The following is a 17012-nucleotide window of genomic DNA, read 5'->3' as shown; positions in this document are numbered from 1 at the left end:
GAAGTAGTAGAGAGCTACATCCTGATCCACAAGCACAGAGAGAGACTGGCCCTGGCATGCTCACCCCCAGTGACACCCTTCCTCCAACAAGGCACCTCCTAAACCTTTCTAATCCTTTAAAGGAGTTCAACTCTGTTGACCAAACATTTGGGATATAAATGCCCGTGGGAGCTCTTCTTATTCAAACACTGTGCTGTCTATGCAGTTACAGGTCCTGGGCACAACTGTTTGTGTCTTTCTGGCACTGTCCTTTCGTAGTTAAGTGTCTTACAGTAAAAGCTATGATTTGAAAGGACTGATGTGACAGAGGTTGTTGTAGGAAGAGGAGTCTGAGACTTCTGCGGAGGGCAGAATAAGGGTGCAAGAAACAACACAGCTCACGCTTTCCACAGGCCATTGGGTTACACTCCAGTGACCAAGGGCACATCCTCAGGTGATGCTGAAAGGCTGAACGTGGGCCAGATGGTGTGCCCTTTCAAAGGAGCTGAATTCGTGTGAAATGCAGAAGTAGATTGTTTCTAGCCCAGTGGGTGGTGGTCGATCCTCATTGACAGGTGAGAGCATTTGACTGCCTCTGACAGCAGGCTAGAGTCTTATAGGAGGGAATGTGAGAGGCCTGTGAGCGTCCTCCTCACTGTGGCTCAGGCAAGGGTGCTGGCACAGGTGTGGAGAACAGGCTGGTTAGGGGAAGGAAGGCCAAGCATGACACCTGAGGAGTTGGGTGGGAATATCATATGCTAAGACAGAAAAGCCATGGGGAAGTTAAGGTTTGAGGGAGGAAATTTGGGTTTGTTATGTTTCAAGTGTCCATGATTCGTGTAGAGATGACTGGTAGGGTGCAAAACCCGAAGTCTTGGCTGTAGGTACACAATGGCGATTTTCAATCATAGGCGACATTCACAGCCCCATGGATGGATAAATTATCTAGTGGGAGAATTTTTCGTCTCCTAGGTATGCTCAGGCAAAAAGCAATGTTCAGAATTTTACCATAGGTTCCATTATGTGTATGTCTCTCCATGACTGTCTGTGTGTCGTGGTCATTATTGGCCAAGGTTAGCACTGAGGAAGAAGAGCTGGGAGTAAAGGAGGCCTACATTTGCTGTGTGCACAGTGATTCACCACACACAGTAAGCCTTTGATTGTACGGTCAAATCACCTGTCTGACATAATGAGGCTCCAAGGCCAGAGAGGTAAAGCAGCTTGCCTAGACTTAACAAATAGTTGTTGGCAGAGTGGGAATAGAGACCCAGGCAATGTTCAGAGCCTGAGCTTTGCTACAATGCTAGAAATGGCTAGGTGTAAAAGAGTGAATGTGTATGTGCGTGCGTGCGTGCATACGTGCTCACGCACATCTGCACCTGTGAACCATCAGAATGTTGAAAGACATCTAGTCTCTTTCTGACACCTTAGCACTGTCAGACTTTGGCCTCTCTTTTCTGAAGGAGGAGGAGAATGTCATGCATCTGATTACACGGTGGGTGAAATAGTTCCTCTTATACGTTTATGTGGTGATAAGTAGATCAGGTCTGGAATAAACCTGAGTGCAGTTTCATACCTCAGCTGAAACCTGAGTAAACACTGGACTGGACTTTGAGCAGTCAGTCTATAGCATCAAAGACAACCAGGGATGACCTTGGTAGGGTTACCTCCTGGAGCTGAGGTCATGCCTCTCTATTTGTCTAAAGATATTTCCTAAATTTAAATAAATGTCCGGAGTAGCCTGAGGAGCTGCAGAAAGGACTTATCCTCTGGAACAACATGTGGCGAGCAAATACTTTTGTTTGACTGATAAATGACAGGTAAATTACCTCTGTTCCTGAATCTAGACTTAGGAGGTGTGTCTTGTCCCCACAGGGACCTCGGTGACCAGAAAAGATGGCATCTATTTTTACTGTTCATTCAAAACCCTGATCATTCTTGAGTATGAGTCATGCTTAGTAAAGCCTCATCAAGAGGAGAAATGATGTGACCCAACTCACTCATGAGTCATATTATACCTTAGATAAAGTATGATTTGGGGGAAGTACCCTTCATCACAGCTCCAAGATGTAATGGCAGCAGCAACTCAGGGTTCCCAGATGACCTCCTTCACCTCTAAAACTCCTAGCACTGTTGTCTTCAATACCATTGAATCCCACTTAAGAATGAGCTTGAGGTTGTCCTCTGCTCACTCACCTGCAGGCATGCACAACGCACACCAGTTGTAAACGTGGCTGGGTTATCCGTGCCGTGTACCTGTAATCCCAGCTTTTCTGCTGTAGAGATAGAGAAGGGTCACGTGGAAGCTTAAGGGCCAGCTAGCCTAGTGTGTGTGGCTCAGCAGCACAGGTTAGAGGGCCTTTGCCTTACACAAGTGCCATCACATACACATGTTCATACACGCACAATAACAAATTTAAAAATAAGTAAAAGACTGTAAAATAATTTAGGTAAATAAATCTTCCCAAGCTTATGTACATATAGACCCCTCTTCTCAACACAGGTTTCATATGTTGAAGGTGTGTGTGTGTTTACACATGTGGAGTTCAGCTATAGCTATCTTCAGCATACCTCCTCTATAAGTTTGCTCTGAGCTTTTCCATGTAGGGTTTGAGTCCTGGGCCTCTGTGGAGCAGGCTGGATGAGCATATGGAGAGTTTCTGTGGTACGGCTTTGTCATCAGTCCAAGTGCCCGCAGTCTTGCTGCAGTTCTGGTGCCCCATAGTATTTGACCATAAGTCATCTATTTTTGTTAGAACTTACTCTATTCGGATCACGATGTCTTTGCCCAAAAAAGTCCCCAAGGGAAGAAAGTCTCTACTGCAGATGTCTGGCCAGGGCCAGCATGGGCTTGTTTCTGTTCTTTGCCTCAAGAGGGCACTCTGCTTTTAGTTTAAGAATGGTTCCTCTGACTTGAGTCTTCATTGCAGCAAATTTCCTGAGTGGCTCTTAGGAAGTAATAAAAGTGGAGGGGGCCACCACAACATGGTGCTCCACTCTGCAGCCCGCTCGGCTGCTGTCGCTGCTGTCGGTCTCCCCGTCTCTGTACTTTGTGAGGCAGTGTGAAAAATGCCGCTTTGTGAGCTTTAGTTTGCTTTGTTGAGGTAAATTCTTTGTACGGCTCCCTATAATAAAGTGTTCAGGGGAAATTTTATGTCATTTGAAGTAGCAGTTTCTGAACTAAACTAGAAACAAAATGATTTTTCAGATGTTAGCATCGTTGTGAATTAAAGAACAGCCCAGGAAAACTGGTTTTGGTCTGATGTGTTCTTTTCAGAGCCTGTAGGCAGCCTTTCCTGTCTGTTACCTTGTGAGAGGATGTTTGGAAAATAGATGTTTTGCAGAAGAGCCACCTACTCTGATGGAAGCTGGTTCACTGCAGAGCCTGGCAGGTGTCACCTCCCCACTCAGCTGTGGCACTGAAACCTATTTGCTCAGGATGGTAGGATGTCTGTTTGTCAAGGGGCCATTTTAAACTAGGCCAACATCTTGAGGTAGCAGGTGAGCCACCATTGTTGAAGGTTAAACATCCTTTAGGGCCACACTTTAATTAGTTCATCTGTCCTTTCTTGGTCTTCCTGTGTCTAACCCAAGTGATTAAAGGTTGGTTTGTTGTTCGGTGCCCAGCTCCGAAAAAAAGAAAAAAAAAAAGAAAAAGAAAAAAAGGTTTGGTTTGTTTTTACTTACAAGTTTAGGACTAGATTTTAAACCAGTGTGAGCCTGGTTATTATTTGTGGCCTGTTGATAGCAGGAAGTCTGAAATCTTTGCAGACAGAAAGTGAAGGAACAGGAGGCTGCTCAAGGACAGCACAGGCCTGCCACTGTGAAGGCTGTTGAAGGAAGCCAGTACTGATCACTCAGCCCATCAGCCAGACGGAGCCTTTTCAGGTCTCCAGAGAGCACCAATTACCAATGACTGTCATCCCATAAAACCACCACTTTGGAGAAAGACCACAGTGGGATCTGAGTCACCCATTCACCAGAGTGCGACTGTTGCCAGATAACTCAGAGCAAGCTCTTAATGGAGTTTTATTCCTTTTTAATCAGCTCTGCCCAGAAGCAGTTTTATATTCAGTGTTCCTTGGCTGTTTTCACAAGGTACAATTTAAAAGGGTAGTTACCCATCCAGGAGGCATGAGTCACACTTTTCCCTGTGGAATTTTAAACTCATTTCCATGTCCTGTCGTCCCCTCCCCCCCATCACTGGCTGTAAATTTCCTGTGTCCTTACACATCTTGGGAAAGCTAGGACGCAAGGCAATGCTGGGTACCAAACCCCAAAGTGAATTCCTGTTCTCGCCTAGGCTGTGAAGGAAGCAAAAAGCAGCCTCCAGAGGTCTGGAAGCAACTGGCAGTTTCCACGGTCTTCCCCACGTGCATTGCCATGCATTGTGTAAACTAGCATTCGCTTAGTGTTTTCCCTTTAGGTGAGCAGAACACACACATACTTAACATACCCTTGATTGAATTCGACAGACGTATGTAACAAAACCACTGTTAAGATTCAGAACATGAGGGGTTGGGGATTTAGTTCAGTGGGCCCTGGGTTCGGTCCCCAGCTCCGAAAAAAAAGAAGAAAAAAAAAAGATTCAGAACATGAACAGCTGCAGTGCAATCCAACAAACAGGAGGCAGAAACAGAAGGAGCTCAAATTTGAGGCCAACCTGTGCTTCCTAGTAAGAGCCTGTGAAAGCAGATAAATGATGGAGAGGATTTCTTTCACCAGAGTTACTTTCTTTTCCTCCAGAAAATCCTCACTTTCTCTTCCTAGTATTGGCAATTCTGGTAGTTTTTGTGTTTTTTTTTTTTTTTTTAATTTATTTATTTAATGTGAGTACACTGTTACTTTCTTCAGTCAAGCACACCAGAAGAGGTCATCGGATCCCATTAACAATGGTTGTGAGCCACCACATGGTTGCTGGGACTTGAACTCAGGACCTTTAAAAGAGCAGTCAGTGCTCTTAACCACTGAGCCATCTCTCCAGCCCAGTTTTTGTGTTTTTTAACCCACCATACATGAATTAAACCCACTGTAGAACTTTACATAATGGAGCTGTTAATCATCTAGTCTCCTGTGGAGGGGTCTTTCAGTGACTGTTGCTTGAGGTTCACTAGTGTTGTTCGGTGAATCCAGGGTTGTTCATTTTTAATGCTAAGCAGTGTTCTACTGGGTACATGGACCACAGTTGTGTATGGACCACATTCTGTATCCATTCTTCTGTCTGGATACGGGCTGCTTGCAGCTTTTTATTAATACAACCCTTACCATTTTTGTACAAGTCTTTTCGTGATTAAGTGTATGTATTGCTCTTGGGTAGTAAGCGGAATTGCTAGGCTTGTTAGTGTTTCCATGGGAAATGGCTAGCCATTTTTCTGGGATGATTGTGCTGTCTGTACTCCTAGCACTCATGGGTGAGTGCTTGGTGCTTCTGCATTCCTCCCAGAGCACGCTGCTGTCAGTCCTTTTAATTTTAGCCATTCTGGTGGGTGTGTGACGGCATCTATTGTGGTTTTAATTTGCATTTTCCTGATGACTAATGTCATTGAACACTTGAGTGTTTGCTTGTGCCCTCTGATTGTATTTCCTTTGTGATTTTTTTTCTATTTTTTTGTTGGGCTGTTACATGTCCTTGATTCGAGAACCCAGTCTGTACCTTGGCTATTTATTCTATTGATGATCTCTTAGGGCAGAATTAAGATGACCAAACTTTTTCTTTCTTACCAATGCTTTCTGTATTGTAACTATTAAACCATCACATAGTCCCAGGGCACAGGGTTAGTCTCCTGTGTTGTCTTGTAATTAAAATTTCGGGTTTTACATTTCACTTTCTGATCCCCTTTAAATTAATTTCCATATACTGTGTGAGGTAGGAGTCAAGGCTTATTTTTTCCAGTATGGAGGCTGAATTGTTTTAAGATGATTTCTTTAAAAACTCACCTTTCCCATTTGGAGTTTATCAATTCTTTGTTCCTGTAGCTTGACTGAAGCAGCTCTGGGATAAAAACTAGATTTTTAGGTTTTTTGGGTTTTTTTGTTTGTTTTTTGTTTTTCGGAGCTGGGGACCAAACCCAGGGCTCTACCACTGAGCTAAATCCCCAACCCATTAGATTTTTAGTTCTTATGGAATCTCTAACCTAATGCAAATCACCTTTTCTATTTCCAAGAGGGACGGTAGGTGGGAAGATCACTAGAGGCTATGGGAAGGGAGCGAGTCCTCCTTTATCCTGCTACACCTGATTCATTTATTCATTCTTCATGCTCATTTCTTCAGTTTGATTGGAAGAGTTAGTGCTGACCTCCTAAGCTATTAGACACTAAACATTGTTGGACCTGCTGGGAGTTCCCTGTTTAAAAGGAGGGACAGGCATATCCATAAATAACAGATAAACTTTGTAGTGTGGATGCACACAGAGCTCATACCAAGGACTCTGGGAACATGTCACTGAAGGAGAGATGGCTTTGAGCAGAGTTGAAGACTGGGTGGCAGCGTCCCTGCCGCCTTCCTAAGGCATTCCTCTAGCTGTGGCAGGAGAACCAGAGACAGGAGTCCAAGCCCTGTCTCTGTCTATTAGAAGTCAAAGCAACTCCTCTCTGCCCCAGAACCTAAAAGACTGAAATCCCAGAAGGTACAATGTCAATTGTGGTACCGGAAGAGAGGCACACTTGCTAAGTGGCTGTTTAAAGGATAGAGGGAGGTATGGAGCAGACCCTAAAATGCTTAGATTAAGTAGCATGTTGTGTACATGTATTAGCATTGAAAAAGAATAGTTATGTAGATATCTTTACATCTCTTAAACAAGACAGCAGATTTATTAAGATACTGGACTACAGGGGTTGGGGATTTGGCTCAGTGGTAAAGCGCTTGCCTAGCAAGCGCAAGGGCCCGGGTTCGGTCCCCAGCTCCGAAAAAAAGAAAAGAGAAAAAAAAAAAGATACTGGACTACACATAGCAACAATAAAATCATTGTAGCTCACCAAAGATCCAATACTCAGTTGTTTTTTTAATGTTCAGATTTGATAAAATTTTCTACTTCATTGCTTCTCAGATGGAAATACAGTTCTAAAAGGAAATCAAAAATACTCTTTTCTTTTGCTTTTTTTTTTTTTTTTTTTTTTTCTCTTTTCTTTTTCTCGGAGCTGGGGACCGAACCCGGGGCCTTGCGCTTGCTAGGCGAGCGCTCTACCACTGAGCTAAATCCCCAACCCCTTCTTTTGCTTTTCAAGACAGGGTTTCTCTGTCGCCCTGGCTGTCCTGGAACTCAGAGACCCAACTGCCTCTGCTTCCCAAGTGCTTGGATTAAAAGCATATGCCACCAATGGCTTTTTAAACTGTGAGTTATTTTCTCCTTCTCCACTTTTGCCCAGAGGAAAGACATGTTTCAGGTGGAGTTAAATTTTTGAGAGTAAGATTTGCCTCTGTCCTGTACTTTGTTTTGATTTATAAGGTGATGGTGTAGTGCTTATGGCAGCCTCCTCCGTGTGCCTCCATGGGCTGTGATGGATGCTCTGTTATAGACAGATCAGCTCATAGGTTTTCCCTCTCCTCTGGGCAGATTCCCATCGCTGCTGTTGCCAACTCTCTTGTTTTCCCCAATGACGGAGCTGTCACTGTGCCCAGGCTCTCTTGCCTAAGGCCACTGCTTTTGAGAAATATCAGTTAATAGCACGGCTTGTGGTACATGTTAGAATCTGGATTCTAGGATGTTTTCAGGTACTTTTTGAGCTATACTCAGAGGGCCCTTCTGTCCTTCATGCATCTTTATCTAATTTGCTTTGTCCACAGTGATTTCTTTTTTTCTTTTAATTTTAGAAAGGTCTTTGGTATCCAGTAATTGCTGTTAGAAGCAGATGTTTAATCATGTGACTTCCTGTCCTCCATGAGAACATTATGGAAAGGTGCAAAAAAGAATGGTTACAGTTAGGTTAGAGATGTGCAGAGGGCTGAGAGTCTAAATAGCATGGTAGATAACAGACCCAGCTTCAGCTCCCTGAGCCGTTTTCACTGTGTCCCAGAGCAAAATGCCTGTTCCCAGTGAGCATCAGTGTCTTCATGTGGTAGGTGAAATGATAGGACACTGCTCTGTTGACAGTCAGTGACCCAGTGTCGGTCACAGTGTCCTCCATCACTGAGTTCCTGCCACCCACCTCACCAGCGGCCTGACAGATGATATGACCTTGGGCCAACAGTAAGGCCATCATCTTAGAGGACTTAAACCAAGGTGGTCCTCACTATCCTGGGTCTTGACTTAGTAAATGACCAAAAATGCTGTCTAGTTTTGCATATTCCTAGAAGCTAGGCTTCTGGGTGCATAGACGATGTTTCACCTGAATGCTCCCCGCCACCTGCAGTGCTCCCCTTATCTCCCCCACCCCTTGTTGTATTTAAAATGTTTCTGTGATGCAGAGAGAAATAAATAATGCAGATGGGTTTTGCTTATGTGAAATCGGTTGCTAGGAATTGAGAAATAGCTTTTCACAGTTGAAATCACTGTTTTCAAGAAGATTATGGCTGCAGCCAACTGTGAATTATAATGATAACGGGAATGAGATGCGGGTGTGCCCATGAGGTTGTGTCAGCTCTGTGAAGTGTGGATACCGTTGTTACCGTCGTCATTGGCAAATGGAGATGCCAAGTCCAAAGAGGTTAATAGAATTACTTCCTGCCTGGCGAGGAAGTAGGAGAGCTGAGACTTGAACTATCTTAGCTAACTGTCTCACCCTGGGAAGACTAGAGAAGGCAGGCTAGGAAGAAGTGCCCCGGGTGTGTGATTTTACTTCTGCTCCGCAGGTATTCCGAGAGAAGCCTCACAAAGTGCATAGGGATTACCATTGAGACCAGACCTGATTACTGCATGAAGCGGCACCTAAGTGACATGTTGACTTACGGCTGCACAAGGCTGGAGATTGGAGTGCAGAGTGTCTATGAAGATGTGGCCAGAGATACCAACAGGTGAGTGGTGGCTGGTGGCCTCCTCTGTCCCCACTTTCTTCTTTGAGCCCAGTCTCAGAGAAAGGTGTGTGGTCTTAGCTTTTTTTTCTAAAGTAAAAATGGTTTATTCATGACACAGTACATATGAGGAAGTGTCTCATGTCACAGACGGTACATCCAACTCCCTGGAATGTTCATTTCTTTGGCATAAAGGAGAGAATGAGGGGAAAGCCAGGCAAAGGCAGCTAAGATGGGGGATGGGTCGGCAGCTCTATCTTCACAGGGAGGAGCTCAGGGGTCCATAGTGGCAGGCTGATTCTCTAGAACATTAGGTTGGGGCACAGGTAGGGCCACTTCTGGGCCATCCACTGTGCCAAGCCCTTCAGTCGTCCCCACCACACAGGTACAGCAGCGCCTTCTGGTAGTCACCCTTAGTGTCTTGCTGGATGAAGTAGTACAGGGATTTGCCATATTTCCTCTTGAATTCAGATCTGATTTTCAACATGTCCACTTCACTGCGAGAGACCATGATTCTAATCAGGACCTTGTCTCGAGTCCCCTTGCCCTTCATGGAGCCATACAGCCGGTCAGCAAAGTACAGGGGCTTGTTGTAAATGCACTGAACCAGGTTCAGGAAGGCGTTCTCCAGGTCTCCTTTGACCTCTTTCTTGATGCTCTCCAGCATGTCATAAGGACTGTAGCTCTTGTACCTTTCGAACACTTTCTGGAGGTGGCACACAGTGCGCTCAGTCATGATGCTGATCCACTTGGGCACATCGGTCCCTTTCCTCTTCACCTCAGCATCATAGAGCTCCTGGGCATCCTGGTCAATCAGCTCGTAGTCGATAACAGAACCATCCTCTGCTGTGTCAGAGACGATGTCCTTCTCCAGATCGGTCTTGTACATTTCCTTATATACTCCATTAATCTCCTGCAGCTCCCGGTTGGTTCTTGAGCAGATGATCTCGATGAGGGAGTCCTCATCAGTTCCCAGGCCCTTCATGGAGGCTTTGAGTTCAGAGGCATCGTACTGAGCAGGTGTCTTCAATAGGCCTAACATCACTGTCTCCAGGTGACCAGACAAGGCCAACTTCATCGCCGATGGCAGTTCCTTTTTGGTCCTTCTCTAGTAGGCGAAGTTGTCCTGCCTCTGCACATTACTGCGGTTAGTCAGAATGTTGACAGTGGTGACCTCGTCCACTCCTTTGGTCTTGATTGCTGTTTCAATGTTCAAAGCATCCCTCTTGGAGTCGAAGTTGGTGTAGGGTTTGACCGACCCATAGGCACTTGGGGGTGTAGAATGATCACCCTCCAAGCTGAGCTTGCACAGGATTTCGAGGACAGTAGACATTTTGAAAAAAAGCTGGGCCGGGCACCTATTGCAGAGAGCCTCCCTAGAAGCCGAGCGGCCTGACTCGATCTTAGCTTTTTAACTCTCTTCTTCCACCCATGCTCTCAGGCCATCAGCCCAGACCTTCATTTTCGGTATTGTCATCGGACAGGCTCTTCTATCTAGAAGTGTATCCCTGAGCCAGAGAAAGAGAACCTGTAAATAACTGCCCCCTCAACTGACAAGCAGAGAAATGAGGATTTAATTAGCAGCAGACACCACTGACCCTGAGTGGCAGAGGCCACTTCCCATCACCAGGATTTTGAAGGGGAGCTAAGGAAACTCATGGGTCCATTCTTAAAAGCAGCCTAGTAGAATGGCAGGCCCAGGACTTTGTCCTTTAAGTAACAGAGATCTGTTGAATATTTTTAAGCACAGGGAAAATCCAAGAAGTGTCATACCTACAAAAGAGGAATCTTATAGCAAAGCAAATTCTGGTAGGAAAGTCTCACACAAGGAGACTGCTTGGAGAGTGTCCCTGTGGGGATGTTCAGGGATGCTTCCCGAGAAAACATCAGCTAAGCTGAGGCTGAAAAGAGACTCTGAGTTACTTGTGTGCACCGGAGGAAAGCTGTTTGAGGATGGGAGCACATGACAAGCAGAAGGTTGGATTAGGAGGGGCCCAGGAAGTCAGCCACAGGATCCTGGGCTTTAATCAAGAGGCAGTCTGGGAGCTAAGATTGGAGCATGCCTGCATATAAAAAGGAAGAGCCCCTTTGTTCCAATATGGGGCACGGTTTAAAAGAGGCTAAAAGGAGACAACCTCGGCCCACAGCTGTTGGAGTAATTTAATTTAAGCAGCAAACCCTTGAGTCCTAGAAAGCAGTGAGTGTTGTTTGCTGACTCTTGGGAAGCAAGGGATGGGAGAGAATGGAAAGTGGGAGCCTTGGAGGAGAGAGAGGCTTTGCTTTGTAGACACTAAATGTTACAAACTTGTGGAAATAAAGGTATGGTTTAGAGCACACCTAGCCAGTAGAATGTTCCAGAACTGCACTGTCCATATGGCAGCACAGCTGAGGAAATGTGTATGCCTTTGTAATTTAATTTGTATGGCTATATGTGCATAGTTGTGAGCATATTGTACAGTAACTTTGAAGTAGAATAATTGAGTGCAGAATTCAGAAGAAAGGCCAAGCCTCAACCAGAACTCAGGTGTCACTGGTGAAAACTAGTTAGAAAAAGGAGTGGGGCCCTGGGAGTATGTGGGGCATCCAGGGGGAATATGATGGAGCCAGCCCATGGCTTCTGCGAGTCTCCTGTGCCACGTGGAGCATCTTGGTGGTAGAAGGAATTGTCACAAGGCTTCAGTTTTTAGTTGCTCCAGTTATCAAGGCCTGCTTTCTGCTCAGATGTGGCAGGACAGTGTATGTTAGGAAACTTGATCAAATCTGCCAACCTTTTTCTGACGGCCCCTTTGTCACACTAGTTACATCTGCTTTCTGTTGTAGTTTCTTCCTTCTCTACCAGTATTTCATAGTTCTAAAAGAAGTGACACTCACATCAGAGCTCCTTCATGATCTTCTGTTGTTGCTGCTGCTGCTGTTGTTGTCGTTGTTGTTGTCATTGTCATCGTGTTACTGCCCAGTTTAGCCCCAGACCTGGTAAGGACCAAGGAGGATCTTTAATTCTTAATCTTCCTGCCTCCACCTCCCAAGTGCTCAGACTATCAGTAGATCTCAGCATGCCTGGCTTCTGCATGGTCCTGTCTAACAGGTTCTACAGCAATCAGCTGAGTTTACTGATGGTGCTGAGCCCTGTCGTATGTGTACACAGTGCCTTGTTACTTCCAGGCCTTTGAGCAGGTTCATAAGAGATTTCTGAACAGTGTCTTCAAAGCTATGGTTTTCCTCCAGGCCTTCCCAGAGCTGTGTGAAAGTGACTTCTGTTCCTAGCCAGGTAGTCTTGGTCTCAGAGGTTGTGTCCCTCTTCTTCCTCGTCTTCCTCCCATTTGTTAGGTTGATTGTCCATTTATGTGTCTAACAGGTAATGCATTTTCTCCCTCAGGGGCCACACCGTGAAGGCAGTATGTGAATCATTCCACCTGGCCAAAGATTCTGGGTTCAAAGTGGTGGCGCACATGATGCCTGACCTGCCGAATGTGGGACTAGAGAGAGACATTGAGCAGTTTATAGTAAGTACAGCCTTGAGCCTTTGGACCCCAGCACCTCTGCACACTTCCCCCACCTCCCTGCTCCTGTGTGTTCACTCTTGTGTTTTCCATTCTTAAAGCTGTAAAGCCTTGTTTCAAAATACTTGAAACACAGTAAAGAGTAGTCACCCACCTCCCCATTGTCAGATAAAAACTATATTTTAATTCATTCTTTTCAGGCTTTAAAATTCTTAGGCTTGGGGCTGGAGAGGTAGCTCAGTGTTTAAGAGCAGTAGCTGCTCTTCCCAAGGGCCTGGGTTCTGCTGCCAGCACCCACATGGCAGCTCATAGCCATCCACTACTCTAGCTCCAGGGGATGCACCACCTTTTGGCCTTGCTGGGCACTGGGCATACATGTGGGCAAACATGTATACAAATAAATAAATTTAAAATTAGGAAATGCTTAGTGTCTTAGTTAGGGTTTCCTTTGCTGTGATCAGACACTATGACCAAGGCAACTCTTATAAAGGACAACATTTAATTAGGCCTGGCTTACAGGTTCAGTCCATTATTATCAAGGCTGGAAACATGGCAGTGTCCGGGCAGGCATGGTGCTGGTGGAGCTGAGAGTTCTACATCTTGTTCCAAAGGCAAACTGGGAAAAACTCTTCCAGGCAGCTAGGAGAAGGGTCTCAAAGCCCACCCCCAGAGTGACACACCTTCTCCAACAAGTATATACCTCCGAATAGTGCCGCTCCCTGGGCCAAGCATGTTCAAACCACCACACTTAGGCTTTGAGGAACGGAGGCTGTGTTTGCACATGTAGTGCAGGCACATTCACGTTCTAGTGTGGTTGATGCAGCTTTTTAACTTAGTATTGTACCAAGTATTTATAGTATAACAGGTATCTCCACATGGTGGCAGGTGGCCTAGATTAGGCACAGGGCCCACCAATTGGGAGGCTGGCTTTTCCTGGTCTCAACCTTGGTGGCCAGAATTCTATAGTCCCATGTCACAGAGAAAAGCCAGCCAGGGAGTAAAGGTGTGTTCCTACTCATGCAGACCTGGATCCCGTGTCCATTGTTACTCCATATCTGTAATGCTTTGCCTGGTTCCTGGGCCTTGTGGTGTATGAGCTTTAGGAGAGTGTGGTCTGGTGGTCTTTTTTCCCTCTCAACGCTGGGTGCCAGTCTGCATCTGTTTTCTGTTTTCCAGTCGTTGTTGCCATGCCACACCCCCACATCTCCTTTCTTGTTCTTTATTCTTTTAAATTTATACTGCTTTGAAAATGTCCTGTTTGCCTCCTGATTTTAGAGGAAAAGGAGACAAACCCATGTTTTAATTCTCCATGTTTAATCATGGGTCCAGGACCAGGTTCAGCCTAGCTTCATCCTTACAAAAGGCGTGTATCAGCCCCTGTGTCTCCTGAAACCAGAACTTTCCTGACATCGTGTATTCAGTGTAGATTCAGCCACGCAGAGAAGAGCTTGCCTACATGATCTTTGTGGGTGCCTAGAATATTTATTAAAGACCTAATAACTCTATAAATGTTACAAAGGAAATCATACAATTACAAAAGAATGTCTTTCAGACCACATAGTGCAACAAGAATACAGCGTTCAAGAAGGTGACAGTCAATGAAATCTAAAACCTACAGTTACATTTGTTTGAAAAGCAAGTTAAACAATGGAAAGTTTGTGAGAATAATGTAGCCAGAGATTTTAAAGCATTACTTAGAATTTCCTGAGGTAGAGCACTGCTGGCTGGCTAGATCCTCATAGGGGTGCAGGGGTGGGAAGGACAGCACTTGGTGAGCCCACCTCTGACCAGGACAGTGGTACACAAATCAAGATTAGAGTCGGCACCATGCAAAGTCCTAGAAAGGACATCTCCTTGTGTCTCCCTGCTGCCTTCCAAATAAAGAAGCAGCCTTGGGAGTGTAAGATAGGCAAGGTCTGTACCAGAAGAGGTGAGCTAGGTGAATCCCTCAGTGTCCAGACAACAAATGGGATTGTGTAGCCCATGTCAAAAGTGGTGCCAGTTGGCCCAAGGAAGTGGTGACATCCTGAGACCAGCAAGCTTTCTCTGTAAAGGGCCCTATTGTAAACATTGTAAGGATTTGTTTGTTTGTTGTCCCTTTGTTTACGTTATAAGATTTGATGGGACTTATTATTTAAGTGGCGTTTTCACCCACAGTTTTTCTGAAGTTTTTAAACAATTGTGTCTATTATTAAAAGATGTTGTAGTCTGGAAGGAAGTAGGGTAGCCATTCTAAATGTGAGTCTGGCAGGTGCAGACAGGGCTGGACAGAGCTGCACAGCACAGGATAGGCTGGGGCTACTGAACAGTGTCACCTTGTCCCCATACACACTTCTTGACGGAAGGAACAGACCGCTCCAGGCCTGCTACCGGTGGAGAGAAGCTGGCTTAGGAGTCCCCTGTAGGAACAGAACTAAATGAGTGGTAATTTTTGGTTCTCTGTCTGTAGGAATTTTTTGAGAACCCTGCTTTTCGTCCTGATGGTTTGAAGCTCTACCCTACCCTGGTGATCCGTGGAACTGGTCTGTATGAGCTGTGGAAATCAGGGAGATACAGGAGCTATTCTCCCAGTGATCTGATTGAGTTGGTGGCTCGGATCCTAGCCCTCGTGCCCCCTTGGACTCGTGTGTACCGAGTGCAGAGGTATGTGTTAGCTTAAGTCCCCCAGATAGCACTTCAAAGGGGTACTCTGGTTTGATATCTAATATTTTGAACTCTTTTTAAATTAAAAGTAGAATATCGGGATGCCATGTGTAGGAAAATGGATGCTAAGGACAGTGTGCCCGGGCCTCTTTGCCAGGATCTCATATTCATTCTTCGTCCATTTATCCATGAGCCAGGAAAGAAAGAACAACTCAAGGGTCCCATAGGCAAAATCTAGGACAATTTGAACATCAAAATATACGTACTAACGGGCTGGGGAGATGGTCGATCAGTACAGTGTGAGCATGAGGCCTGACTGTGAGCCTTAAAACCTGGATAAAGAAAGCCCAGTGTGGTCACATATGCTTGTCATCCCAGCACTGGGGAGAGAAACAGGCAAGCCCTGGGGCTCAGTGACCAGCTAACCTAGCCTACTTGATGAGGTCCAGACCAGGGAGAGTCTCTGTCTCAAAAAGAGGTGGTACCACAGAGAAGAACCACACTAGAGGTTGTTCTCTGCCCTCCACGTGCATGCACACACATGCATGCACAAGTATACACATACACTACAGACAGGTAGGCATGTGTGTGTGTGTGCATGTATGTATGTATGAATGTATGCACGAATATATGTATGTTAACACATTATAAGCAAATGAATAAAGCAGGAATCCTGCCGTCCATGTTGCTACTCGTAGTTAGGTCAGTAATTTGTATGCCTCAGAAGCATATCAGCCGTCTTTATTACATGCTGCTTCTATATTTGCAAATTTACCTACTAGAAAATACTGTGACTTAAAATCTATCCTGGCAGTACATTTGCCATAAATCATTCTCAGAATGGTGAACACTTTGGGTCACTCATGCATACACTCTTAGCTGAGGTCAAAACAGTGCCTCTCCGCCTCTTTCAGCCCTCACGCTGTAAACAAGTGTTCTCTTTGCACTCTACTTAATGCTGCATTTTTCAGATTTTTGTGAGCTGGTTAGGAATTGGCTCTTTAAAATGACCTCCAGACACAGTGCTTAAGTGCTGTCTATTGCTCCTCAGTGCTGGAAGGCTGTGAAGTAGCTTATGGAGGGGGTAGCATGTGGTCGGAAGCCTTTATTGAGAAGGCCCAAGAGAGAACTGTTGGCCGTGAGTTCAGGGTGAATCAATTATATATATTAAATAAGGTGTCTTTAAATAGAATCACGGAATACAAGGCACTTACTGACTGATGGTTGACAAAAACTGTGGCCAAGAGAGGCTCATGGGAAGCTAACCCTGAGGGTTCTTCTGTAGGAGCAGTGGTGTGGCACACTGCTTCATTGTCAGCTGGGACCGGAAAGAATATAGTTACCTACTGACTGCTTACCTACCAAGATCTAGAACTGACTAGATGGAGTTGAAGCTTTCTCCACAATCTAGTTACTACAACGCAGGAAAGTTATGCAGTGCAGAAGAAGCCTGGGCGAGCTGGAGTGACTATTGTCAGAAGCTGATGAAATGGGTTGTGGCCACCCGTTGGGACTGACTAACACCACAGGGTTACCTCTGTGTTTTCTACCCAACATCTGTAACTAAGTTTAATCATGAGCCAACACTAGGCAACCCCAAGTAGATGCACATTCTAGAAAACAACTAGCACCTTGTCATTCAAAGAAACGTGACAGCTAAATAGAAGATTAGAAACCAGGTCCTTTTGCTTGAAAGACTTTGTTAAGACACTGGTGCAACTCAGTTGGGCTCAAAGAGCAACATCCGAGTGTTTGTTGGGTGGCAGTTCTATGATCATGATAAAATCTGCTCATTTGGACACTCTAAGTGTCCTGAGTCCTGCCATATCTTACTCACTTTTTACCTTCCAGTGGGTCAAGAACCGTAGTTACCCAAACTTTTTTCTGTGGCTTAGAGATTGTTTCCCAAAGTGTGAATTAGTACAAGAGAAAGGAAGAAAGAA

At 45.2% G+C, this 17012-nt stretch overlaps 1 protein-coding gene and 1 pseudogene across 2 annotated transcripts in view; one reads left to right on the top strand and one right to left on the bottom strand.

Annotated features, from left to right (window-relative positions):
* Positions 1-17012, top strand: part of Elp3 (elongator acetyltransferase complex subunit 3) — a 61832-nt gene that overhangs the window by 18327 nt on the left and 26493 nt on the right. For both annotated transcript variants that reach the window (NM_001427748.1, XM_002728290.7), the window contains exons 8-10: positions 8768-8929; positions 12303-12429; positions 14876-15069. In NM_001427748.1, the coding sequence (NP_001414677.1) occupies positions 8768-8929; positions 12303-12429; positions 14876-15069 (483 nt within the window). The remainder of the gene's footprint in view (positions 1-8767; positions 8930-12302; positions 12430-14875; positions 15070-17012) is intronic.
* Positions 9089-10300, bottom strand: Anxa2-ps1 (annexin A2, pseudogene1; annotated as a pseudogene).

This window comes from Rattus norvegicus, chromosome 15 (assembly GCF_036323735.1).
Source record: "Rattus norvegicus strain BN/NHsdMcwi chromosome 15, GRCr8, whole genome shotgun sequence".
Lineage (NCBI taxonomy): Eukaryota > Metazoa > Chordata > Mammalia > Rodentia > Muridae > Rattus > Rattus norvegicus.
Note: the sequence above shows the minus strand (reverse complement) of the source record. Positions and strands in the feature narration are given on the sequence as shown.